This window comes from Diceros bicornis, chromosome 23 (assembly GCF_020826845.1).
Source record: "Diceros bicornis minor isolate mBicDic1 chromosome 23, mDicBic1.mat.cur, whole genome shotgun sequence".
Taxonomy (NCBI): domain Eukaryota; kingdom Metazoa; phylum Chordata; class Mammalia; order Perissodactyla; family Rhinocerotidae; genus Diceros; species Diceros bicornis.
The window spans coordinates 5,155,831-5,183,175 of NC_080762.1; the positions used below are offsets into that span (position 1 = coordinate 5,155,831).

Below are 27,345 nucleotides of genomic sequence, written 5' to 3' on the forward strand. Positions count from 1 at the left end.
ATGGACGCGCCGGGGGACCCAGAGGGCCCGCGCCCCCCAGCAGGTGACCGGGAGCCGCGCGGCGACCGCCCGGGGGGCTGGGGTGGGCCGTGGTTTGGCTTGTGTCCAGAGGCCTGGCGGTGGGGTCCGGGTCAGCGGCTCTCTCCTCTCTGGAACGGGCTAAAGTGCGGTCCGAAGGCCCTTTCCCCGCTGAGCCCTGCGTTTCAGGACTGTGCGTGCGTGTCAGCATGCCTTCAAATGAGACAGCCGTGGCATGGACGGGAACGTGACACCTCGACACCTGCTGTCCACTGCCGACCTCCTTTTAGCGTTCTCTCAGTTCCCTTCCTCATCCAGCCAGAATTTGACAGAGATTCTTAAGACTTCCTCATGTTGCACAGATTTCTTTTTCCTGGACTGCAGTGGCAACCTCTGAAAAATAGAGCAGCAAATCAAATATATTTGTCTTACTTAAATTTCTTTTTTCTCCAAACCGTTTAACTTAAAAATAGCTGATAGATTTTCTGGATGTTTGAAACTGAGTAATTGATCTGGTGTCTTTAAGTTAAATGAAAACTTAGTCCTGGGTAAAAGTATTAAATTAATCGATGCAAAAGACCAGTAATCAGTGTAAAACATGTATTGATTTACGAGTTTGTGGGACTTCTCTTTCCAGGAGCACACCATCTAAGTATTCTCCTGCTTACACTTCCCTTTCAACTGCCCTAGAGTGCTAACTCAACAGCTTACATGATGTGCGTAAGACATTATTGAGTGCATGTAGCGTGTGAAGCTAGTAACTTGCGAAATTACATTATACTTCAGAGAGCTGTGCCCTTGGGAGATCACCCTGTTCCCTCGGCCTTCTTGAAAGAAAGGTGAAGGAAATAGGTCTTGTGGTGAAGGCAAACAGATCAGATGGTTTGATAAATTCTGCACTGAAATTCTAATAAGGAATGGTATGTAAATGAAAATGATATGTTTTCAAAATTGCAGTGATGGACAAGGATTGTGTTACATTTGATCAAATGTGCTATATTCAAATTAGCCTTTATCTCAGCAAATGTTATCTTCAGATTGCATCCTCTGTGCACAGCAGTGACATCTGTGTGCCTCGATCAGTGGTGCCAATTACATGCCTGTTTGCGTTCAAGGTGATGGCTCCGCAGGAAGTGCACAAGAGACACCCCGGCGGCTTTCGAGAGAACAGCTTTTTGTACTGATATCCACAGCCTCCCTTAACTTGGGTTCCATGATGTTCTATTCTATCCTTGGACCCTTTTTCCCAAAGGAGGTGAGACATTTTTGTATCCTTTTGAACTCTTAATTTTTAAAAAAGCCTTTTGAAATATTTCATTTTACGGTATGTAAAATGTAAAAATCTGCATATAGTGAAGATGATATATAGAACTTTAACAAACAGAAGACTTCTTACAGAATATTTGATACTAGAAAAGAATCGTCAGAAAGAACATCATCTTGGGAGATAATTTGCCTAAATATAATTGCCCTTCTGAGGATTACTTTTCTTACCATTCGGTTCGATTAATCTTTATTTAGTTTCTGCAACTGAAAAAAAAGGGAGTGCTCTGAATAACTGAGATTTTAGTGTTACTGCAAAAAATCTATGTTAAGACAGTAACTCTGTTTCCTGGAGTTTTTGGTTTGTCAATATTTTGGAATTAGGAAGACACAGCCCACTAAATTCCCTTTTCTGACTTGAATTTCTTTATGGAATCTAGTGACAATGTTTGTGCCAAGGTGGAATTCTGATAAATATTGGTGAGTTTCTTCTAATCATAACCTTTTATATGGTGTTAGGGTCTATTGATAATGGCACAGACCCAAAGGAAATAACCCCTAGAGAATCCACCTGGAATCTGGAGGTCCGTGGGCTATAGTGCAGAGGGAATGGTACTGGCTTGGTGGAGTGGGGATAGTGTACCATATGTTTTCCGTGGTGCTCTCTGCCCAAGCCTCCACTCACAAGCACTGGCCCCTCAGTCCTCTGACTGCTTTGATAACATGTAGTCCTTCATTCTGTGTGCTACAAAAGAGGATAAAAATGGCCTCTGTGCTAAAGCAACAGCATGACTGGACCCATGCAGTGCTTTTTCATTTTCAGGATACTTTCCCCCACATCTCTCCCATTTGGTGTCTGCAGCAACTCCATGAGAGAGGCGGGGCGGTGGGAATCTATTTCATCAAGTTGCAGATGAGGAAATAGACTCAGAAGCTAAGTGTCTGGCCCCATTCACTTGTGTTTACTGAATGGGAGTGGGAGGTTTAAGGACTTCCTGCTCTAGAGTATGCTTGGCTTTGGATGTGGTAGGGCAGAGAAAAGATCAGGAAGATGTCCCTCTCTTGTCTGTCCATTGGGAATGAAAAAATACGAAAAAAAAAGTTGCAGAGTATTTGGACAGTCTTCAAGAAAAGCATGTCCAAAATGTTATGAGACTCTGGAGAAAGGAGAAGGGGTGGTACTGATGGGGACTTGGCAGGATAGGGCTAAGGTGGGTCTTGAGAAGTCATACTTCTCAAGGTGGACGACAGAGGCAAGGCTGTTGTAGGAAACAGCTGGAGTTGGATATGGGATTAGCAAAGTAAATGGCATGTTCTTGGGGAACAGCAGACGACTTGATGTGACTCGGGCCTCCAGTGGGGTGAGGTCTGAGAGGAGGCAGAGATCTGATGAGGCAGGTTGGAGCTAGAATGCAAAGGTCCTTCCATGCATGCCACAGATGTCATCAGTGAGAAGTCATCAGAGGTGTTTGGGCAAGACAGAGTAGCCCGACCAGATTTGGGTTTTGGAAAGAAATAATGTTGGGTGGGAGCCTGTGTAATTAAGATGGAGAAGAACTGGAATAAGTGAACCGACCAGTTAGAAGGGCATTTCCTGGCTCAGCTGGAACTCAGTGAGTGCAGCTAATGTGTGTTTCCTCCTAGTGGAACAGACACAAACTTAAACCAGGTTGCGGGTGTGTTTTTTAAGTTTTTGATTTAGTGTTTTGCTTACAGGAGGGAAGTTGAAGCAAAGAAGACAGAGGCAGGAGAGAGAGCAATCTAACTTTGGAAGGCATAAATATGAAGATGGGCTCTTCCTTTTCATGTCTTATTAAAGCCATATGATTGACAAATGCACCTGCAAACTTACCCTTCCTCCTGCGTGCTCTGTCATTACTATTAGCTAGAGTGTTATAGGCAAAGGAAAAACAAGGCCCTTCTTCTTAAATTCTAGTGCAGGATTCCTGTTTCTACTCATCCTTTTTCTGGCACCCCCTCCTTTATCAGAGGATTACACGTGAACTTGCTTTTAATAGCTGTTCTTGCTTTCCTAATGTGAAGCAAGATCCACATTCCAAAAGTGATACTCAGCTGCTGCTGTGGTGTGTGATTCTGGGACATCTTAAGTCACCATCCTGTTTCCCTGGGATGTGGGAACGTGCAGAGATGGAGACTGTCATGGCTGCAGTGACCACGTGACCTTTGCAAGTCTGCATCCTCATCTGTAAAGTGGGGCCAGCTAAAAATGCATCCCTTGTTTAAGTGTTGTTAGAAACTGTGTAAAACAGCACTTAATAGAGATTCTGGCTTTTAGTGAGGGTTCCGTAAATGTTAGTTGCTATAACTATTATATATTTCCTACCAGAATCTAGAATTAAATACTGATCAGATTAAGTAAAGAACATAGATAATGTGACCTGACCAGTGAGTGTTCTTTCTATATCTTAATTGACTCATTTGATAATACCTTCCCTTTGAGCTACCTGTTTTAGTTTGCTGGGGCTGCCATAGCAAAGTACCACAAACTGGGTGGCTTAAACCACAGAAATTTATTGTCTCGCAATTTAGGAAGCTATAAGTCTAGGATCAAGGTGTCGGCAGGGTTGGTTCCTTCTGAGGGCTGTGAGGGAGAATCTGTTCCAGGCCTCTCTCCTTGGCTTGTAAATGGCTGACTTCTCCCTGTGTCTTTTCACATCATCTTCCATCTGTGTGTGTCTCTGTGTCCAAATTTCCGCTTTTCATAAAGATACAAGTTGTATTGGATTAGGCCTCACTTAATGACATCATCTTAGCTTGATTACCCCTGCAAAGGCTCTGTCTCCAAGTAAGGTCACATTCTGAGCTACTGGGAGTTAGGACTTCAACATATGAAGTTTGGGGGACACAATTAAACCCCTAACTCTACTTGACCTTTGTGTCATAGAAGTGTAGACTTCATGTTCCAGTCTACAAACACCATAACCTTGTGCTAGGATGCCACTAAAGGTATCTTTATAATGAGATCTCTCTTGTCGCCACACCATTCTCTCATGTGGTTCTTAGCAATGGAAGGGGAACGGCTAATTCTAAACGGGCTTAAATCTTGCCTAAGCAGTTCCTACAGTGCTGTAGGTTCAACCTCTGTGCTTCCTCCCACCACCAGGCACTTAGGGACCACATTTCATTTTGGGCGGTGGGGGCAGGGGGCTTCCTAAAGTTTAGCCGAGAACAATAGAGTTCACCTATCTAGCTTCCTGTGGTATTGTGCTATGAGAAATGTAGAATTTATTTAAAAAGACGTAGTCTGACGTGAACAGAACAAATTTGAAAAAGACAAGGATTGAATGATGATAGTAACTTTACATAGGAGTAAATTTTTATCTTAAAATTATAGTTAGGGAGAAAAGGTAAAGAAATGCGATTATGGCTGTTGTAGAGAATGGATTTTGAAAGGTGTGGGGTGTGTGTGGGCGTGCGCATGCATTTCTGTATTAAGAGTAAAGTTATCTGTGAAAGAGCTGAGGCTCTGGTGAAAGGATGAATCTAAATTGGATCTTCTGACTGTGAATGTTCACTGCTGGCTCCTGGGTCCAAGGCCTGACACATGGAAGGAGCTCAGTACATGACTGGTGACTGCCTGAGAGGATGGGGAACTGTGTATTTCACGCTTTGCACTTCATAGTGTGCCAACTGGCCAATCCTATCTTAACAAAATTAAACTCGTATTTTAACTCCTTAAGTGGCTACAGCTACAACCTGATGTAAGAATCTACTATATTTCCAGGGTTTAAAAAGTGTTTCAAACCTTATATCTTTGTATGGGAATTCAATTGTACATCATGACTAATAGTAGCATTTGAAGTTCAAAAGAAGTGATTTAGAATAAATACTATGTCATCTGGAGCAAATTGAGGAGCTCACTGACAGAGTAGGCTATGAACATTCATAGATATCATTGATGGGTGATAAACTGCTCTTGTGTTTCAGGAGCACGTGGAATGTGGGAGCAGGAGGGCATCCTTCATCTGTATTGTTGATGTCAGGAAAGAAAACTGTCTTCTCCAGATCTTCAGGTAGTCAGTATTGATGTCGGAAACAGAAAACGAGACTGAATGGGCCGCATTGTGACTCATATACCAGCTCAAGGAGTTTCCTGTTCTTGAGTTTTTTGACTGGCGAAGTGTTTTTGTTTTTAGTGGAATTTGATCCTATAACTGAATGTGATACCGAGTAGGAAAAAGTCTTCCTCCTGTGCGTTTCTCCTTTACTCTCATGCTACTGCCACATTCACAACACTTTTGACACCAGATGTGTTGTGGGGGGTTCCTACATCAAGCAGTTCTCTGTGACACCAGCTGGGTGTCCTGCAATTCAGTTCAGTTCTGACACTAACCAGAGTTAGCCCAGACCCCACAGGTTAAGGGCTCAGTTCCTTGAGATTGTTCCCTGCCCCCACTTCAGATGCCAGTTGCAAGTAGTAGGTCTCCAGGTTACTCACAACTTCTGTCTGACTTGTCTATGAATCAGAGGTTCCCATGACCCCACCCCCCCCAGCCACCTTGGATTCAATTATTTGCTAGAGTGGCTCACAGAACTCAGGGAAACACTTACTTGATGCTTGCTGGTTTATTATAAAAGGATATTGAAGAGGAGGAAGACTATCCTCTACCCACTCTGGGTCCTTTCTGGCTGGGCTACAAATTAAGTTGACATAAGACCAAACAGCAGGAGAAAATCAAACAAAGTTTAATCACATGTATACATGGGAGAAACCAGGCAAACTGAGTTTCTCGACAAAATGACCGAGGTTCTCTTCTTAAATAGACTTAGGTAAAGACAAAGGAGGATGTTGGGGGTGGTGGAGTCAGCTATGGGCAATTACCAGAAAAGCACTGTAAGGTTATTATGCAGACTCACCTTCTGCATTGATGTTTCTAGCGATGAGGTCATCCACCCCACCCCCCCCCCCACCCCCCCCCCACCCCCCCACCCCCCCCCCCCCGCCTTCCCAGTAGAGAGAGGGAGATATCTTTACAAATGGAGGTTTCCCTTACAAATGTAAATGTTTGGTAAACAGAACTTTGATAAGAATGGGTTTAGCAAGGACCCTCCCAGTCTATTGCTTTTAGGCATAAGTTTGGGGGAAGGTCAAAGTTTCTTTCAGAGAAAATAATCAAGGTAAAGAGACATATTTTGAGGTGGCCAATTTTGATCTCCCACAATATGATAAAGGAGACAGATGAACATCCAGATGGAAGAGGTGCATAGGGCCAGGTATATGGGAAGGGGTGTGGAGCTTCCACGCCATCTCTAGGCGTGCCACTCTCCCAGCACCTCCCTGTGTTCACCAACCCAAAAGCTGCCAAACCCTACAGGGATTTTTATGGAGGCTTCATCATGTAGGCATGGTCAATCATTAACTCAATTTCCAACCCCTCTCTGGAGAATGAGGCATGAGCCTGAAAATTCCAAGTTTTTAATCATTTCTTGGTCTTTTTGGTGACCAGCCCCATCCAGGAGCCCACCAGGAGTCACCTCATTAGAACAAAAGACACTCATACCACCCAGGGAAATTCCAAGAGATTTAAGAGCCCTTTATACCTCGTAAGCAATAATTCTCCACTTCCCCCTCCCTGAAGCCTCTGACAACCACCATTCTATCCTCTGCTTCTATGAGTTTGACTATTTTAGATACCTCATATAGGTGAAATTATGCAGTATTTGTTCTTCTGTGAGAGACTCATTTCACTTAGCAGAATTTCCTCAGGGTTCATCCATGTCATTGCAATGCCAGGATTTCCTTTTTTAAGGCTGAATAATAATCCACAGTATGTATATACGACATTTTCTTTATCCACTCATCTGTCGATGGACGTGTGGATTGTTTCTAGATCTTGACTATTGTGAATAATTCTTCAGTGAACATGGGGGTACAAATGTCTCTTTGAGACCCTGCTTTCAACTCTTTTGGATATATACTCAAAAGAGGGATTGCTGAATCATATGGTAGTTCTATTTTTAATGCTTTGAGGACCCTTCATACTGTTTTCCATAGTGGTTGCTCCATTCAGCATTCCCACCAACAGTATATAAGGGTTCCAATTTCTCCACATCCTCACCAACACTTGTTATCTTTTGTTTTTTTCCGTAATAGCCATCCTAATAGGTGGGAGATGATACTGTGATTTTGATCTGCATTTCCCTGATGATTAGTAATGTTGGGCGCCTTTTCATATACCTGGTGCCATTTGTATGTCTTCTTTGGAGAAATGCCTGTTCAAGTCCTTTGCCCATTTTTTAATCACTTTCTTTGGCTTTTTCCTTTTGAGTTTTAGGAGATTCTTATGTATTTTGGATGTTAACCCCTTGTCTAATAGATGGTTTGCAAATATTTTCTCCCATTCTGTAGGTTGCCTTTTCACTCTGTTGATGGTTTCCTGTTCTGTGCAGAAGGTTTTTAGTTTGGTTTAGTCCCATTTGTCTACTTTTGCTTTTGTTGCCTTTGCTTTTGGTGTCGAATCCAAGAAATCATTACTAAGACCAGTGTCATGAAATTACCCCCCTATGTTTTCTTTAAGGAGTTTAACAATTTCAGGTCTTATGTTTAAGTCTTGAATTCATTTGAGTTGATTTTGTGTATGGGGTAAGATAGGGGTTTAGTTTCATTCTTCTACATGTAGATATCCAGTTTTCCCAGCACCATTTGTTGAGGGTACTATCTTTTCCCCATTGTGTGTCCTTGGCACCCTTGTGGAAGATCAAGTGACTATATATGTGAGAGTTTATCTCTGGGCTCTCTATTCTATTCTGTTGGTCTATATGTCTGTCTTTATGCCAATACCATACTGTTTTAATTACTATAGTTTTGTAATTTATTTTTGAAATCAGGAAGTGTGATGCCTGCAACGTTGTCCTTCTTTTTGAAGATCATAAAGCTAACAGTTCTTTACAGGGATGGTGAGTGAATTATTTTCATGTCAAAGACTAGGTTTTAATATATGTTCCCTTATTTCCCCACCCAGTGTATTTTAAAATAATAATTTTTGCAATTGCTACACAGATAAAGGTTATAAGAAGATGATGCTCTGATCTAATAGCTCCATTTTTCCACATTGGAAAATTTATCTTTCAAACTTTGTTCCCTTTTCTATTTCTTTAAAGGCTGAAAACAAAGGAGTCAGCAATACAGTTATCGGTATGATCTTTGGATGTTATGCTTTGTTTGATTTGGTGGCATCTTTGGTATTTGGAAAATATGTAAGTATTAACATTCATATGCACATTTTAATTTTTAAAAATTGTGTAACGAGTTATCTAATTTACTAGTCTAGAATTTTCATTAATATAGAATTAGCCACCATTACATTTTATGACTTGTGCCACTGTTCACAGTTCCATTCTTAGGGTTGATTGATTTTTAACTTCTTCCATGTTTGTAAGAAATGTATGTTTTCATTCTGCTAAAGAATTATTATATTATATTAACTGTACATATCTTTGCCAAGTCTTATATGTCCTGATACAGTGGATTTGTTTATGTGGATATAGACTTGTGGCAGTTATCAATTTATCACTCTTCTTTGACATTTATTATAGCTTGTACATATTGGAGCAAAATTTATGTTTGTAGCAGGAATGTTTGTCTCAGGAGGAGTTACAATTCTCTTTGGGTAAGTCATGTTCGGATATGTTGGGAGCTTGAACAGATTCATAATCTATCTTCAGTTTACGTTGTTAATGCATTCTTTACGTCAGTCAGTACCATTGATTGTTGAGTGCCTGGCATGTGACTAAAGGCGAAGGGAGTTGGGTGGTGCCGAGAGCAGGACAAATGACATTGATCTTAAGAAAAGAGTCCTCTGGGGGATCACCGATGAGCTGGCTGCTGAGTCTATTTATTAGGACTCCTGTGACTGTGAGTGACAGAAACTTAATGCACTTTTCTGAGTCACAGAAACTTTTTGGCTTAAGCAAAAAAGTGAGTTTCTTACCTAAAGAATCAGTGGAAGAACATCAAGATACAGATGTTAAAATAATGTCATCAGAAGTCTTTCTGGAGTTCCTGGTTTTGCCTTCCTCTTCTTGTGCTGTGCTCTTGGATAAACTCTCCCCTTGTGGTGGCAGCGTGGCCCCCAGCAGGCCCCCCACAGGCCTCCTGTGGGAAGAGAAAGCCATTTTTCTAATAGCTTCTGGTAGAGTCGCAGAGGGGAGCCCCACGGGCCTGATCCTTTGTTGATGACTCATCCCCGCATCAAGGTCTCTGTAGCCGAGGGCGAGAATCCTCTGACTGGTCAGGCCTGAGTCACCTGCTCACTTCTGAGCAGGGGAGCAGAATGGTTCCCCTCACTGCAGTTTCCAGAAAAAGAGAAAATAAGTGCCAGAGGCAAAATAGCTATAGCAGTTCTTAAGCTTGGAGTCCTGAAACCAGCAGCACAGTAGAAGAGCTGACGCAAGTTCCTGGGGACATCGATGATCCAGAAGAGTATGGCAAGGTTATAATGACGTAAGCTCAGGGAAGCCTTCCTATCAAATTCAGTGTTTTCTTTTTTTTTTGGGGGGGTGGAGGGGAGTCTTCTATTTTCTGCCTTTATTCTTTTTTTTGAAAGTTTGAGCCCCACCACGGGGGGGAGACCTGAAACCAGGAAGTCTTTCTTCTACGTGGGTTCGTGTCAGAGTGATTCCACATATTTCAAAAGACCTATTCAGTATGATCCTTTAGGGGACCAATTATGTCAGCAGAAAAGCACAACGAAGCTGTTGTTGTAACTCAAATTGTTACAAAAAAAGGTAATTGCCTTCTAGTGAAAGTGTAACCAAGCAACTTTTTATAAAATTCGTAACCTGGAGAGATTTATTCTAATAACCGTGAGGAAGGTACTGCTCCTTTCAGTGAGTAGAGTTAAAAAGGAAAAAAATAAAAACCAACTTGGCGTTTGCAAATTGTCTTATTCTTTTTTAGTGTGTCGGACCAGGTTCCGGAAGGACCAATGTTTATTGCTATGTGTTTTCTAGTGAGAGTTGCAGATGCAGTAAGCTTTTCCGCAGCGGTAACTGCGTCATCCTCTGTCCTCGCAAAGGCCTTTCCAAATAATGTGGCTACCGTAATGGTATGTATTTTATACATTTTTCCTAGTTTCCTTTTAGTGTAGGCTGAAATATTTGTTTGATTTTCAAGTTAAAGCTGGGGCCCATTCTTCTGCTTTCCCCAACTGTGTGTCTTTGTTACGCTTTACCCCGATTTCTACTTCTAGCAGCAGACTGTCAATAAATGCACCCATGGTCTGACTTAGGTCTCTTCCTGGGCTTGGAATCCCTGAATGGTCAGTTTGACAGTAAATGTGGTCCAATGCGAATATTCTTTTTGCCACTTTTTTTTAAAAAAAAAAACCTCCCTAGAAGTATTTTGCTCTCTCTCTGAAGCCTAGATTGGGTTGGGACTGCCTGAGCATTCCCCTGCTCCAGAACAGAGTTATCCCTCATGGCCGAACACTCAGTTTATACTAGAGTCCTTCCTCCACTTCTCCCGGATTCACAGAAGGGGTCCGAGAGGTCATCTTGGAGTCCGTACCTGCTTCTGTGCTGTCGGTCTGAGGACTGCCCTCTTATTTTGCCGTGAAAATCCGGAACCTGGTAGCATTGGATTGACATGCACTCTATATATGGCCTGGAAGCCTAGACATTTGGCGTTAGGGACAGACCAGATTCCAGTCCGAGCTCCGGCTGCCGCCTCCCCGACCCCAGGCAGGGTCTCCCACAGCTCTCTCCTCTGGACCCATGTGTCCCTGAAGGACCTGTGGTCTGCATATCAGACCAAACACCACCCTCCAAGCATATAATTGTCCTCTAGACCTCAGGGTCTAATCAGCCTACTACCAAAGACTCCCTCATTTACCCACATTAATGCTATGGTTTGAAAGTTTTGACCATCAGATAAACTACTGGCTGTGTAGATAGTTAGTTCTTCCCACTTTTTTTAATTAAGCGTATGTATAGAGTCACATGGGCTCATTTTAGGTTCTGTAGCCGTTTGGCATATAGTGGTGGCCATTGTGTTTACTGTTTACATTTCCCAAAACTATATTTCTCAAGAAGGTTTAGAAGAACACTAGTCTGTTGATATGCTTTATAAAACAAGGTTTTGTGGGTAAACACATTTGGAATGTGGATATACTGTCCTCCAACTTAGAGACTTTCAGTTCCCATTAGAGTTTTAAGGCTCTGAGAAGTTCTGTAGTAGAGATGATTTATTTAATGTTCCACAGCTCAGTTTGACTGTGGAACCATCTCTTGACTCCTAAAGAGCTGGTGTTCTGTGAAACACTCTGGAAAGTGCTGCCCGAGAAATTCCTCTGATGATGGCAACAGTCCATTGAATTTTCTGATCAGCAGGGGAAACCAGTTTTGCCGTACCAAGTTTCTGTATAAAATTATAACTAAAAGCGGGGCCAGCCCGGTGGCGCAGCGGTCAAGTGCGCGTGCTCCGCTTTGGCGGCCTGGGGTTCGCAGATTCAGATCCTGGGCGAGCACCGACGCACTGCTTGTCAGGCCATGCTGTGGCAGCGTCCCACAGATGGGCACGGATGTTAGCCCAGGGCCAGTCTTCCTCAGCAAAAAAGAGGAGAATTGGCATTGGATATTAGCTCAGGGCTGATCTTCCTCACAAAAAAAAAAATTGGGCAAAATACTTGAATAGACCTTCCTCCAAAAGTATACAAATGGCCAACAAGCACATGAAAAGATGCTCATCATTAGTCATCATCATTAGGGAAATGCAAAAAACCACAATGAGATACCACCTTACACCCATTAGGTGGCCACTATTAAAACAAACAAACAAACAAACAAACAAACAAAACCAAAAAAAATTATAGCCAAAAGCGAACACGTATAGCATGGTAGTTGATCTGGATAGCCTGACTGTGATTCAATGTAGAATTCCTATATTCTTTATGAAACATTGAAAGTTATTTAATGGACACTTTTGTGTCCTCCGTGAGGTCTAAGGGTGTAAGGTTGCAAGCCATGGGTCTCTGTTGAAAGCCTCTCAAATGGTGCAATTTCTGTAATAGTTCGGTAGTAGTAAACTATTTTTTTCCATAGCACTAGAAATTTGTTTATTTTCACTTTAGTTAACCAAAAAAAGAATTTTATATCTACAAAATTCAAAAGTTACAAAAGGAAATATAGAATGTAGTGAACATATTCTATATATTACCATTCCTCAGCCTTAGACACAACTGTTGTCCAGGCTCCCAGGCCTCTATCGCCCTCCCAGAAGGCAACAGATATTACAGGTTTCTTGCAGAGTGATTCGTTATGTGTATGTACGCACATGTACACACAAACACACACCCTCACTGAGAAAGAGCATGGTTCCCTCCGCCTATTTTCTTTACAGAAATGGCAGCATGCTCTATACCCTGTTCAGAACCTTGCTGATTGCAATAACAATGAAATCATCCTGGAGTTCTTTCTATACCTGTAGATGAAGAGTTTCTTACTTTTTACTTCTCTTTAATGGCTACATAATACTTCACTGTGTGGATGTAACCTAGTTTATTTGCGTGGTTGATGAGTGTTTAGATTGTATGCATCTTTTGCTGTTGCAAGTGCTGCAGTGGATAAGCTTGAACATAGGCCGTGTCACATCTTTATGGCTACACTTGTAAGTTAAATTCCCAGAAGTGGCATTCTGGGTCACAGAGTATGTGGGTTTGCAATGTTGATGGATTTGCCATATCGCCCTCCTGTATGCACTCACCAGCAATGTATCAGAGCACTTCTTTCCTCACATCCTTGGCAGCACAGTGTTTGATAGGTGATATGTAGACATTGTATCTTGTGATTTAAGTGTTCATTTCTTTTAAAAGTAAGAGGGAGCTTCTTTTTACATGCTTAAGAGCTATTCGTATTTCATTTTATGTGTCAGGTCTATATATGGTATTTGCCCATTTTCCTACAGGGTTGTTCATTTTTTTTCTCATTGATTAGTAGTAGCTCTCTTGATATATTTGGAAAATTAGTCCTTTGTCAGTATTTTCTCTCTTTTCAGTTGTCTTTTGATGTGTTTTGCCATCCATAGTTTTTCCTATTTTCATGTAATCAGGTTTATTAATCTTTTCTTTTGTGTCTTCTAATTTTTTTTTTTTGTGAGGAAGATCAGCCCTGAGCTAACGTCCAATGCCAATCTTCCTCTTTTTTTTTGCTGAGGAAGACTGGCGCTGAGCTAACATCCGTGCCCATCTTTCTCCACTTTATATGAGATGCCGCCACAGCATGGCTTGACAAGCGGTGCATCAGTGCGTGCCCGGGATCCGGGCCCGGGCCGCCAGCAGTGGAGCGTGCGCACTTAACCGCTGTGCCACAGGGCTGGCCCTTGTCTTCTGAGTTTTTATGTCGTAATTAGAGAACCTTTCCTACCATAAGGATTAAAAAACAAACAAACAAAAAAATGCCAAGATTTTATTTTTCTAGGACTTTTATGATTTCAATATGTATATTTAAATTTTTGGTCTATCTTGGGTTTGTGTGTTTGTGTGTGTGTACATTGTGAAGAGGATAGAAATTTTTTAGATAGGTCCCATTAAATCTTTACTTGCTAATTCTTTGAAATATATTAACTCGGTTTTCTTTTTTTTCCCATTTTTAGGGAAGTCTTGAGATTTTCTCTGGACTGGGACTTGTGCTGGGGCCTCCATTAGGTGGCTTCCTGTATCAATCCTTTGGCTACCAGATGCCTTTTATTTTTCTGGGATGCATACTTCTGCTGATGGTTCCACTCAACATGTGTATTTTACCTAATTATGGTAAGACCACATTTATTACTTGTTTTAAGAATCTTGAATTTAAGTATTTTTATGCCGTTCTAGGAGACCAACTTAACATATACTCACTTTTATTCTATATAATCAATAATAGACTTCTTAGAGCACCCTGAAAGAACTGATTCTCTTTTCAGAAATGTTGATGTAGGCAATGAGTTTATATGGATTTCTGTCTATCACAAATTCTTTCTGACCTTTGGAACTAGCAAATATTTAACTTGATCATAAACATCACCTTATCCCATGCCCACCAGAGGTCTTCTTGGACTCAGTTCAATATTCAGAACGACAAGTTACTGTGCACCACACACGCACCATCTTCTGACAGGGCTGTAAGAGGAGGGCAAGGGCAGACCTTCCTTCCCAGTGGTCCTTGCAGCTGCCTGTGCAGCACACCCGGGTGTGAGGACGCGGGGCCATCAGGTGGTAATGAGAGTCATCCTGGCTTCAAAGCCTCGTGCCCCGTAGGAGTCAGCCTATCTTGTAACAGCTCCATGAGGGTCTCCACGAGGACCTGCCGGGTACAAGTCAGCACATTAGAGGGGCACACAGTGTGGTGCCCCATCAGGTACTTGTGGTTCACTTATGGTCCCTTCTGTGCAGATGAAATTTACCAGGCAGGGGTCATTTTTATTATAAGCAAGATTGCCTAGTAACATAGTTGGCATTTTACCCTTATCAGATGACTAGGGGAACAGAGCTAGAGAGTTAACTAGAGAGCTGGAGAGGAGACAGCTAGAGAACGTTGCTGGAGAGGTGCCAGCACACTGAGACACACGGGGTGCTGGTCCTCTTTTACGAGTAACGCAGGTGGTTTCTGTCATCCAGCATCCTGGGCTGTGCTCAGACTTGCTTCACAGATGAATGCTTGGCTGATAACTAAGAAACTGACACCAGGTCAGATTCTCATGCAGCAGGGGAAAGAGTTTTGTTAAGCCCTTTACCACACTATACGAGGAAAAAGACTTTGCTTCCTGATTGATGGTAAGATGTGGTATTTAGAACTTCTGTGGTTAGGTGCTGGACTGGCCCCAACATGCTTTACTCCTTGAGTCCCTGCCTGCTCGCCTCATCTCCTCCCCTTGTCCCCACTACTTGGTATCTTTTGCAGCCCCCTCAAATCGCTGCCAGCCCAGTTACTTGGTATTTATTTCTCTTCATTTCTGTTATTCCCCAATTAAAATTTCTCTGCGTCTTCATTGAACTTAACAAAGTTCCACTTAGGTATATTTTTATGAGCGAAATGGTTTGACAAATTTGCTGTTTATCTACAGAAGGATCTTCTAGTTAAATTGAATGGAAATTGATTTATTAAAAAAAGAATCTTTAAGGTTGGGAATGTTAAGGCTATAAATATAGATTTAGGTATTCCTATTAAGGAGTGCTTTTTAAAATGATTGTTTTAGGAGAGCTTATAGATAGAAGGTAGAAAATTAGGTTCTCTTTTATTCTGATGATCTTGGCAGAATTTTGTGTCCTTCTGCACTTCTCTATCTCCTTCTAGACCCATAGACAATGGGGCTTTAGCTTTGGGTGGCTAAGAGTCGACTCTGGTCCCTCCCTCTCCCTCATCCTTTATATCTGCGCACGAAGTCCCCTCTTCTGTACCGATCTAAAGAAATATTTTGAACACGTAATCATGGACATGTCAATCCTCTTATTAAAAATCCCTAAATCCATGAAATATGAGGTTTATCCTGGAAGTCAATAGGAGCTGTTGTTAGATTACAGCAGAGGAGTCACATGGGCTGGGATATCTCCCCCTCCCACTCTACCTGACCCTCACTCATCCATCAACGCTTACTCTGTGTGACCTCTTCTGGAAGGTTCTCTGAACCTTCTCCGTCATTGGACTGAGTGCTGAGTAGGTCGTGCTGCAGTGCCCCTCACACCTGAGGGTCCCCCACTTTCCCCCCACCTCCAACAGTAGCCTCTTGTGGCAGCTTTGCCAACCAGGGAGTCATGACCCTCCAAGAACAGATCAGAATTAGGGGGAGCAGAGAGAGTACCCAAGTAGTTTAGGAAAGCTTCCCAGACGATTCTGCCTTGTGTCTCTTGAAGCGGATATCACCCTAAGTTTTCATGACTTGGGCTTCTTCAGCGGCTTAATTAAACTCGTTATATGTTCGTTTTCATGGACATTCTTATATATTCTTATTGTGATAACCCCTTTTCCCACTTTGGATTTAGAGAGGGGGACCATTTATGCCATAATAGTTTGTCTTATACCATAAATCCATGCCTTTTATATGCACAATAAATGTAACCCGTTAAAGTTGATCTTTTATAATTTTTATCTTAAAGGTGACATCTTGAATATACAATTCAAAATCCACACCCAGTGAAGTCTCCCTGCTAGCACTACCACTTTGACCCACATGGTGGTGCTGGTCCTCTTCCTAGTCTAACCCCACGCTCTTGTGTCTGTGGTGAGCACCCTGGGCTGTGCTCAGATTTGGTTCACCGCTGAATACTTGGCCGATAGTTAAGAAACTAACACCATGGTTTAACTTTATCCTTCGTATCCTGATGGTGTGAATGTAGCACTTAAAATAGTTGAACTACTCTGTGCTTTTTTGTATTTTGCTCCATACTGGAGCATTATTCACCAAGAATTTATTGAGGAATGAACCAGTCCTTATCCAAACCAATAGCATGTCTGCAGCAGCCTCACAACTGGTTCCCCAGTCTCTGTTTTCCACGAGGCCACAGAGAGGTCTCTTTAAACCATAAATCTGATTCTCGCTCCTTGCTTGAAATCCCTAGTGATTTCTCAGGCTTCTTAGCATATTTTACAAAGTCCTGCATAATCTTATGCAGTCTGATCTCTTCCCACTACACAAGTGTCCCCTACTCCAACTCCATCCTCCTACTTTGCTTCTCTTTTTTCATTTCCTCAAACACAGAATAGTGTTTCCTCACTTCTGAGTCTTGGAATGTGCCATTCCTGGGATAAGATGCCTGGGTTATTCTTTCCTCCTTTTTTGCTTGCTTATCTCAAGCTCATCCTTTAGGCACCAACTTAGCTATTACTACTTTTGGAAAGCCTTTTCTATACAGCTCTCCCTGTTTTTGTAAGGCAACCCTCTCATATGCCCCAGTAGGTACCTCCTAGTTCCATCCTAGCTCGCCCCACTCCTTCTTGTAACTTCTCTATGAGGACAGGGTCTGCTTTGCCTTTGTCTGCCCAGCATTTTGCATGGTGCCTGGTTCAGCAAAGATTTTATTCAGTAAATTAATTGGAAGATAGGAAAGTCATCAAACAATAGTAAACACTGTAAAACGAAATATAGTTCAGGTGCTAAATTATGTGGAATAGACTAGAAGTGCAGTAGGAAACCAGAGAAAGGTAAAATTTGTGGAATAATTAGGGCCAGAGCCAGGCCTTACAGAGTGAATAGGATTTGAAAAATTAGCAGGGGAAAAAGAAAGGAGTCGTAGGGTTTGACTGGAGGCTTGGAAGCATCCATTTCTGGTGCTGGGAGCAGTGAAGGTGGGTTCCTGTTGGGGGAATGGGGGCACGTGAGGTTGGTGCTCGATGGACCTTGAGTGCCAAGTGTAATCTATTCATGATTCAGTAGCACCCCTTTCAATCCAGTGTTTCTTTGCCAGTAGAAAGGAGATTGTCTTGTGTCCTTTGATTAGTTCAGATTCCTCCTCAGCACACACACATTCTTCCTTGATGAAGCTTCTGGCCCTTCCCATGCACCAAATTAAACTTTTCATATTCTCTGTCCCTTCTTGGGGAAGGCCTCGCCCGCTTCTAGGTCATAACGTATCACCTCAGACCCCTTCTTCTCCTCATACTCTGATTCCAGTCGATTCTTTTTAAATTTGAGAAATTATTTTTAAGAAAACTGAATGTGGCCTCTAGGTTTGAATAACTTATATGCAAATACAGATAATATGCAATTTTAGGCAAACTCAGAGGGGCAGTTATTTTGATTACCAGGTAAAGATGGCGTTACTAATTTTACTTTTCAAAATAGGTCAAAGATAAAGTTAAGTGATTTTAATCACTCTCGTTTCATTTTTACCCCAAAGAGTCTGATCCAGGTGAGCACTCGTTCTGGAAGCTCATCACTTTACCCAAGGTCACCCTCATAGCCTTCGTCATCAACTCGCTCAGCTCGTGTTTTGGCTTCCTTGATCCTACTCTGTCTCTCTTTGTCTTGGAGAAGGTAAGTAGCCTGGTCGCCAAAGAGCTCTGCGTTGTAGCAGGTGGATGGAGTTGCTTCTCTCGGGCGCTGCTTTGGGGAAAGTCCTCTGAGTGGCTTTGAGAAGGAGGCAGAATGAGAACAGCACACTGAGGTGGCCTGTACCTTCCCTCCGTGACGTGCTGTAACTACAGTCTGTTCAGTGTAAACGAAGGAAGCCTTTCACCAAGTACCAGGATACTTTCCTCTATTTGTCTGGATCCCAGTGAGGCATTTGAGGTTCTCAATGGCTCATTAATGTGAGGTGTCCTCTGACAGATCTCTGGGTCCACTTCCTTTTCAGGCTATTACATATAATCAGATGACTACAGCCTATATTACTCTGGGATGGGAGAGAGGAACCAAGAATCTCTGTTCATTTTTTCAGTGCTGAAAAATAAATACTGAATTCTGAAAGTTTGATGTCATAGAAATTTGTTCTTAGATATTTTTGAAAAAAGATGATTAAAAATGCAATGAAGTGTATTTCCAAGTCTAGTAGTTAACTCTACTAGAGAATTAATATGTGTCTGTAAAAGCAGAAATCTGCTCACTGTAGCCCATAATGACTTTGTGTGAGGCACTAGAATTTAAAAAACACAGTTACCAGAAACGCAACCCCTCGAAGTCACTAAAGACAGTTTTTGGTATGTGAAATACCCAAAAAGATAAACTTGGGGACTGTAATTTTAGTGCCTGGCCCAACATTTAGAGAATAATATCATATCATGCTTAAGCAGTGAGCATCCATGAGGTAACACATAAGAAAAATATTTTGTGTCTGTGGTGACATATTCCATTCACATCATCAATAGTGTGTCTCTTTGAGAGGCATTTTTCTGTCCTCTTAAGAAGTTGTGTCTAAACAATGAAAAAAATTTGTAACCAATCTCTGGTAAACAAAGTTGCGCATGTCTGTCTTATAAGAAATCTTTACGATGTGTTTTCTTGTTTTTCTATCAAAATTTTTTTATCCTGTTGCCCTTTTCCTGAATTCTCATCAGTTGTTTGAATTGGCAGTTTGCTGTCCAGTCGTTGGTCACCCGCCTGTCAGGGTGCGAGGGTTCCACCCTGTCTCCCCCCAGTAGTAAGATCAGAAGAGGACATTTCTGACTTTTGTATCTTCCTTCTGTCTTTAAAGGACTAATTTTTAGCATGAGTTAATATTTGTCATAAAAATTGTTAAAACATATACTGATTCATACATAAATCCCATGGGCTTAATTAAGAAAATTAGTTAAAGAAATTAAAGAAAATGAGAACAACTCAGATAACCAAACAAAAGGCATTTATGTCATGTTGGTAATAGTGACAGTGTAAGAGTTACATGGTAGCTTACCATTTTAAAACCCTTTTCAAATGTGTCATACTGTAAAATTCTTTAATTAGATATTAATACCCCTTGAGATGGATAGAGTAGAGAGTATATATCATCAGTGTTTTTTGCACCAGTGCACTCCAGTCTGTGGACAGTCAGCATAACCTGGTGCTTGGTAGAAATGCAGATTCTCAGGCCTCATCTCAGTCTTTTTGAATCAGAAATTCTAGGGCTGGAGTCCAAGAAACTCTTTAACAGGTTATCCAGGTAATTTTTATGCACACTAAAGTTTGCAAAGCACAGATTTACACGTAAAAATGCTGTGATTCATAGAAGAAAATTATATGTTTAATGTCAAATGCTACAGACCAAAAAAATCTAGGACTTCTGACCTCTGATTAGGTTTTTTCCCCATAGAGCAAAAGTAATCCATTTACAAAAGTAAGACAAAGATTAAGAAGGATGCTGAGTGTTATTAGTAAACTCATGATAGATAACAAGAGCTGACGAAATGGCAGACAGAAGATAGATGCTTATTAAAAAAATGATGGAACCATGTGACTTTAATACAAGATTTCTTTTGCAGTTTAATTTGCCGGCTGGATATGTGGGACTGGTTTTCCTGGGTTTGGCACTCTCCTACACCATTTCTTCACCGCTCTTTGGTCTACTAAGTGATAAAATGCCAGTATGTACACTTAATTTATATTTGAGAACTGCTTTTGTATGTTTAGACCAGTGGTTTTCCAGCTGTGCCTCTGGAACTCTGAAAGCCCATTGATTAAAATTGACATGTGCATTGTTTTTTAAATTTCAGCTTTATTGAGGTATAATTGACAAAATTGTAAGATATGTGAAGCATACATCATGATGATTTCGTATGTGTGTACATTGTAAAAGGATTCCCTCCGTCTGGTTAATTAACACATCTGTCACCTCACATGTTCTTTTTGGGGGAGGAGAGCATTTAAGTTCTAATATATTCCATTTTTTGAGCTGATGGAGAGGGTCCAGTGTCTTCCAACCTACCATCACCCTGAGCAGATGCACTTTTAACTGTTTCATCTGGGAAAAGAGGAGTCTTATGCTAAAACTGTGGAAAAACTGCTGGATTAGACTTTCTAAAGGAAAAAGCTCCCTGGATACAAAAAAATGGGTTAACCTTAATAGTTAGGGCAGAGTCCCAGAGGTCATTAGGACTTGACCAAATTGATAGGAGATAATTTAGTTTTTCTGTGGGAGTGAAAGGATTGGCCACGTAATTGCTTATGCCATAGCCGTCCTGACAAAATCCCTAACTCTAGTCTCCTCGAACTAGGTCTAAACCACTCAGTCTAGATGACTAGGATGCAGAACTAGTCCTGTTAGCTAAATCTCAAGCTTCTATGGCTTTAGTGCTTATTTTAGCATTTCTTCTCTTCATTAGATTTGTGTATATATTCATCAAGACCTAAATTATATGGAGATTACTTAGTCATCCAGGGGACAAAAAAACAAGTGTCTTAAACAGTGTTCGGAGGTTGGTTTTAAGACGTGTCTTATCTAACTGAGCAGATACTGTACCCCTGTCATTTTTAGCCTGCATTCAAGTGGTATATATGGAATCACTTTACTGGGTACTTTTTAAATACTGTGAATTTTCTAAGTGTTGTACCTACTGGGTGGTTCCTTGTGGTGGCTGCTTTTTCAGTTGTTATATTTGGACTAGTTCACTGTGTGTGAAGTCTGCGGTGCACGCCCTTTCCAAGAACCCTGGTCCTTTGCTCACTCACTGTCTTGGGTAGATTGTCCTTGCTTTTGGGTCTACCATCTACCTATTTTCTCTTAAATGTAAAATTTTGTTTTCTTCAATGAGTTTGGATTTTTGAATACCATGACTTGTGTTCTTCAGTGATTTTTCATATTCTTTGATTATGGAAGGTCTTTAATTTTTACCTACCAAAGAGGTTTTTTGGACTCTCTTTCTATTTTCCAGCACCTAAGGAAATGGCTTCTGGTTTTTGGAAACTTAATCACAGCAGGATGCTACATGCTCTTAGGACTTGTCCCAGTCTTACACATTAAAAGGTAATTTCTTTCTTCTTCTTCTTCTGTATTTTTGGCCAAATAGCATTAGGAATTATTTCAAAATATTTTGGTGTAATGCTGGTATTTTGAACCTTATTATTTAAATGATTACCTTGATTTGGGACTATATTGAATTGTTAGACTGACAGTATTTCATCTTTAGAAGCTCGCAGTGGTGCAAGCAAACAGGAATGCATGAAATCTGTATCAAGCGAGAAAAATGCTTATGCTCCCTTTGTGTTTCAATTACACGTTTGTTTGTACTTTATTTTAAAAATAGCATTTGTTGCAACCTACTTTTAGTTGATAGGTCTTAGAGTGCATTTTTGTTTTTCTACTCCTTCTCCTCGCTCCTTGAGGCAGGGACCAAATCTTTTTTGTTACTTATCATCCTTAGCATGTAGCTGCTCATTAAAGCTTGTTTAGTATAATTTATTTGCTAAAGTAAAGTGAGCTTCTTAGACCTTTTCAGGTACTTCTGGGATAAAGTGTGATATGGAAAGAGCAACGATTTCAGAGTCCTTCGTATTTGGGTTTGCGTTCTGGCTTCACCACTTACTAGATATCTGAACTTGGGTAAATCCAAGAGCCTCCGTTTTCTTATCTACAAAAAAAGAGCTGATATTAGTACTGTCGAAGTAACTTTCTAGGCCCAAGATGGAGCCACTTCTGCCACATCAGCAAACCGAAACTCAGCTAACTTTCGTGTCCCTGTAATGCTCCCCTGACCAGAAACGCAGTGTGTGCAGTCAGCCCAGACGCCGGGCCAGCTCTGGGCCTGTCACCCCCAACAAGGTGGACTGTGTGGGCCCAGCCAGTCAGATATTTTCTGTTTGTCTCTTCCTGTTCTTTACATTTTATCTCATAAAAGCAGGAGACTTTCATCCCGTTTTACAGGTCTCTGAAAGGACACTGTCCACTTCATGGAGTGTTCAAGTTTGTTTGCATCATGGAATTGTCTTCTTTGATCATTTTAAGCAGTGGTCACCTCACAGCATTGCTGTGAGGGGTTCAGTGCGGGGGTGGGTGTTGGGTAAGTGGCACACTGCCCAACAGGGAACAAATATTAGTTTCCTGTCACTTTCTTTGCTACTTCCCGTTGTCGCCATTTTTCAGTCAACTGAATTTCAAAGCCAAGCAAAGTAGCAACACTAGCACTGACATCTTCACCAGGTTGACTCCAGGCATGTGATCTATCTGACCAAAGACATTGGGATATCAGGATGAATCGATTTCCTCCCCCCAAAATGTGAGGAGCTCAAGGGCGCTGTCACTGAATGAAAGGGGGTCAGACTAGTCACACGTAATCTGTGAAGGGAATTTCCCTGGGATCCTGCCCGCCCTCCTTAGCAGGCAACTTTACGTCTCTTAAAATGCTAATGTTGTTTGTGTTTTTCTCTAAAACTCTTTTGCAGTCAGCTCTGGCTGCTGGTGCTGATACTGGTCATCAACGGCATCTCTACTGGAATGAGTGTAATTCCCACTTTCCCAGAGATTCTTGGTTGTGCATAGTAAGTTACTTCCATTGCTCCAAGAGCTGTATTGTGAATAGCAGCGAACATCACAGGCTTTTTCAAATTCCTCAATTTTGTAGGATGTTGGGTATTTTTTTCACAATACTAAATCTTCATGATTCCATGTCACACGATATTGTGATATAAATAGTATAAACAATAATACAATAACATAAATGATGATGTATAGTACTGTTAATAGGATAATAGGTCAAATCGGTTGTGGATGGAGGCCTGGCTTGGTTTATGCCTTCGTACAGATATACTTTTAAAAGCCCAAGCACAATGGAAAGGGCTCAGCTTTGTTCCCCTCCCAGGGGGGAGGTCCATACAAGGGCATAGGGTGACCAGCTAAAATGATCCTAGTACCAAGTCCAGTGTGGGGGGTTTCCCCACCCCACCAAGGAATTCTCTGAAACCAGCTGGGTGTCCTATGATTCAACTCAATTCTGACACTGTTTGCCTGGAGATAGCATCAGATTCCACAGGTGAAGGGCTCAGTCCCACAAGACTGCCCTCCGCTTCAGACGCCAATCCCAAGTCCAGGTTGTCACCTGTGCTTCTGACCGTCTGGCTCTAAATCAGAGGTTCCCGAAACCCCCTCCTTGGGTGTAGTTAATTTGCCGAAGTGGCGCCCAGAAATCAGGAAACCAGTTCACTCACTAGATTACTGGTTTATTACAAAGGATGTTAAAGGATGTGAATCAACAGCCAGATGAGGAGATACACGGGGCAAGGTCCCGAAGAAAGGCACTTCCGTCCCTGGGGAGCTTGGGGCCTGCGCACGTGGAAGTGTGCTGGTTCCCTCATCTGGAAGCTCTCTGAAGCCCATGCTTTTGGGTTTTTACGGAGGCTTTACTACGTAGGCATCATTGATGAAATCACTGGCCACTGGCGATTGATTCAACTTCCAGCTCCCTCCCCCTCCCTGGAGGTGCTGGAGGTGATTGGGACCAAAAGTTCCAACCCTCTAATCACGTGGTTGGTTCCCCTGGCAACCAGCACTCTATCCCTCTTGTGTCCAAAGTCACCTCATTAACATAATAAAAGACTTTATCACTTAGAAAATTCCACCAGTTTTAGGAGCTCTGCCACAGTATCACACAGGCGTTTGTCACTTGGCCATCAGTCTTTGTTTAATCAACATGATTATGAAGAACACGAAGTGAACTTGCGCGGGGAGAATATTGATGGCTACACTGTGTCAGTTCAACAATTCTCGTAGGAACAAGGAGCTGCCTCCCTAGTTCCTAAAAGTTGCCCATCGTTCTCTTTACATGTTCATCTCATTTTAAGAATTTCTTAGTTAATTATATATTGTTATGAGCATTCAATGCAAACAGGTCATGATTCTTAATCTCATATCCTATGCAATAAAATCATTTTTAGAAAACTATGGAGTAAAGGTAACTGAGAATTCCTTGAAATTGGATTAGCTTTTTATCTTAGAAGTGGAGTATTGCAGTGGGTTTGTCCAGACTATCCCTGGTTGATCTGAGTTTGTCTGTCACACGCTATTCCTTTTTCTCACGAAGGTCTCCCATTTAATCACGGGTATGCTTTTGTCTCTCTTTGCAGTGAAAATGGATTTGAAGAAGGATTGAGCACACTGGGACTCGTGTCTGGTCTCATCAATGCAATGTGGTCAGTTGGGTGAGTAGCTGTTGAATCGCATTCACACCTGCAAGACGGAAAATACTATCTCCATTTCACAGATGAAGAAATTGAGGCACCAAGAGGTCACATGAGCTGCCCGAAGGCCTGTAATTCATTGAGGGCAGAGCTGGAGTCCTAACCCACACCCTTTAACTCCAAGATCAGCAGTTTTAATACTAATCAAAATGGTCTGTTATACTTTGTCTTATTTAAGTGATATTTTTAAGTTCCTTTAATAGGAGCATGTCTCTGTTTTTAAAATGTATTCATTTATTCATTCGTTTATTCATTTTTTACTATCTACTATACCAGAGGGATAGACTGTATGCTGGCCATATAGATATCATCAATATCTATGTATGAGTTAAGTTGTTTTAAATACAAATACTGAGAAGAGAAAAGAGAATAATATAAAGATTCTTTCGAACGCATGGCATCTTTTTAAATTTTCATATAAGGCACTGACTTTTCAGAAGCAGTTATAATTTAGAATTGTTTAAAAATTTTAAACATCATTGTTATCAGGTAGAACTATTTTCTTATACCCAATGCTCTGTCCGGGAATTGGCTGCTTTCTTTAGTATTTACAGTTCCAATTTAATGAAGACCTGTGACTGAGGGATCATGCAGCCTTTTCCTAAAGGAAAAGTTGCTCTTTTTTTGTTTACACTATTTAATACTTTTCTTCCTTTCATTGTTAGTGCTTTTATAGGACCGACGCTGGGTGGATTTCTGTATGAGAAAATTGGTTTTGAATGGGCAGCTGCTGTCCAGGGTCTGTGGGCTCTGACAAGTGTGAGTCACCAGTCTTCGTTTTCATTTTCCCTATGTTTGTGCAGAACCGTGACTTGGAGAATTGACATTAACCGGTACCTTTATTGGGTTACAGGGACTGGCGATGGGCTTGTTTTACCTCCTGGAGCCCTCGAGGAGGAAGAGGTATGGTCAACCCTGGATCTTTCTTCTCCCTTTAAAAGTCAGCTTGTGGGAGTGGAAAAGAAATGCCATTTTACATCCATTCTTCCGGTCAGCAGATTTCCGGGCACTCTGAGCCTCATCACTTGGTGGACGCGTTTACCGGGATAGCTGGGTGGAGATGTAGGGACTGAGTTGTTTTTTTTCTTAAGATGAGAAATACTGAGTTTCTCCTCTTCTTTCCTTCAATGTAGATCTAAACTTCAAAATATCCTCAGCACAGAGGAGGAACGAACTGCTCTCTTGCCTGATGAAATCCAGCCTTAAGAATCCGGATTGATTCAGGGTTGGGAGATGGATGCTCCTGGCCTGAACATCAAAGGTGGAAGGGTTTTCTTCATTTTACGCGCAAAACTCCAGGGACCCCGCACCAGGATCCTGGACGTGTTAACGCATTTTTGGATGATCCTGTGTCGGGCTGCACTTACTGTTGTCCTGAAATGCTGGCTTGCTGAACCAGCCATATTTGAAACATGGAGTATGAGAACAGTGCTTGACAATCAGCAAAAGTTTATGTCTTTAAGTGGCTAGACTTGTCGTTGAGGATGTTCAGTTCCTCTCTTTACTTCAATTCCTCTCTTTACTTTTTATTCTAAGTGCACTGATTATGTGAATGTACCTTTTCTTACTAACAGGGAAAGAAACGAATAGATTTGATATGCTTAAAAATAGCATAAAGATGACTCAGAATATACAGAATAATCGCTGTGAAATCAGTTTTTAAAAGACATGCTTTCTCTGTGTCCTGGGATTTGTATTCTTGTTCAAAAGACAAAATTCCAGCCTACCATGCAAAAACTATCGCATTCCTTGGCCCTCAGCTCTTCTAAAAATTTTGTTTGTGTGAAAGGGAAAAGAATAACATTTCTTAACACTTCCATTTTTGCAATATCCTTTGAATTGTGATCTGGATTTATAAACAATGCGTGGTATAACCTTATTCATTTCCCTTGATGTCTCTGTTTCAGTTCTACCGTGTGTTTTTTTTTTTTAAACATACTCCTAGTAGTTGTATCCCATTCCCAGGGTGAGGGAGCCCCCCGGGAGGCTTGCTCTGTGTCAGGAAGGGGATCCTCCGACGTCTTGTAGAGCCCGAGCTGTTGTTGAAGTGAGCGCCTCTCTGTTGTGCAACTCTCGTACCTCCTGACCCATTTGCATCGTGGAGTAGCCACGTTTACCGTTTTTTTAAATAGAAGAAACGATTTTATCTATTCATTAATTCAAAAATATTTACTGAATGTGTTCTCTGAACTGACACTGTGCTTGGTGCTAGGGATTTAGCTGTGATCAGGATAAACACAATCTCTGCATTTCTGGAACTTTTATTCCAGTGGAAGGGAGAAATAATAAACAAACACTAGAATCTCTAATTATCTTACAGAGATGCTATGAAGAAAAACACACGGTGATATGAAAGAGTACTTGGCTGGGGTTGATTGGGTGTGGGGCCCTAATCTAGTCACGGCCTCTCCATGGAGGTGGGACTTTTGAACTGAGATCTGAAGGACAGAATGAGGCAGCCATTCTGAGTGGGGAGCAGTCCCCAGCATGTG

General features: G+C 41.6%; 1 protein-coding gene across 2 annotated transcripts; it reads left to right on the forward strand.

Moving 5' to 3' along the window:
* On the forward strand, window positions 1-26,769 carry SLC18B1 (solute carrier family 18 member B1). Of its 2 annotated transcripts, none has more exons than XM_058566248.1 (14): window positions 1-43; window positions 1,134-1,273; window positions 8,404-8,499; window positions 8,839-8,912; window positions 10,202-10,349; window positions 13,892-14,048; window positions 18,111-18,247; window positions 20,167-20,268; window positions 21,556-21,647; window positions 23,063-23,158; window positions 24,740-24,814; window positions 25,519-25,612; window positions 25,707-25,756; window positions 25,987-26,769. In XM_058566248.1, exons 1-14 carry the CDS (start codon window positions 1-3, stop codon window positions 26,057-26,059), a joined length of 1,377 nt encoding a protein of 458 aa, XP_058422231.1. In that variant the 3' UTR covers window positions 26,060-26,769. The 2 variants fall into 2 exon arrangements, with proteins under 2 accessions (XP_058422231.1, XP_058422232.1); XM_058566249.1 differs by lacking the exon at window positions 1-43 and adding an exon at window positions 8,131-8,199 and having other exon boundaries at window positions 1,209-1,273; window positions 25,987-26,768.
* The last annotated feature ends 576 nt before the right edge of the window (window positions 26,770-27,345 follow it).

Excerpts from the sequence above, each read along its gene's own strand:
- SLC18B1 (XM_058566248.1), top strand. The coding sequence starts at position 1 with ATGGACGCGCCGGGGGACCCAGAGGGCCCGCGCCCCCCAGCAG. Across the intron at positions 18,248-20,166 it reads CTCTCTTTGTCTTGGAGAAG|TTTAATTTGCCGGCTGGATA; the intron begins GTAAGTAGCCTG and ends TTTCTTTTGCAG. Across the intron at positions 20,269-21,555 it reads TACTAAGTGATAAAATGCCA|CACCTAAGGAAATGGCTTCT; the intron begins GTATGTACACTT and ends TCTATTTTCCAG.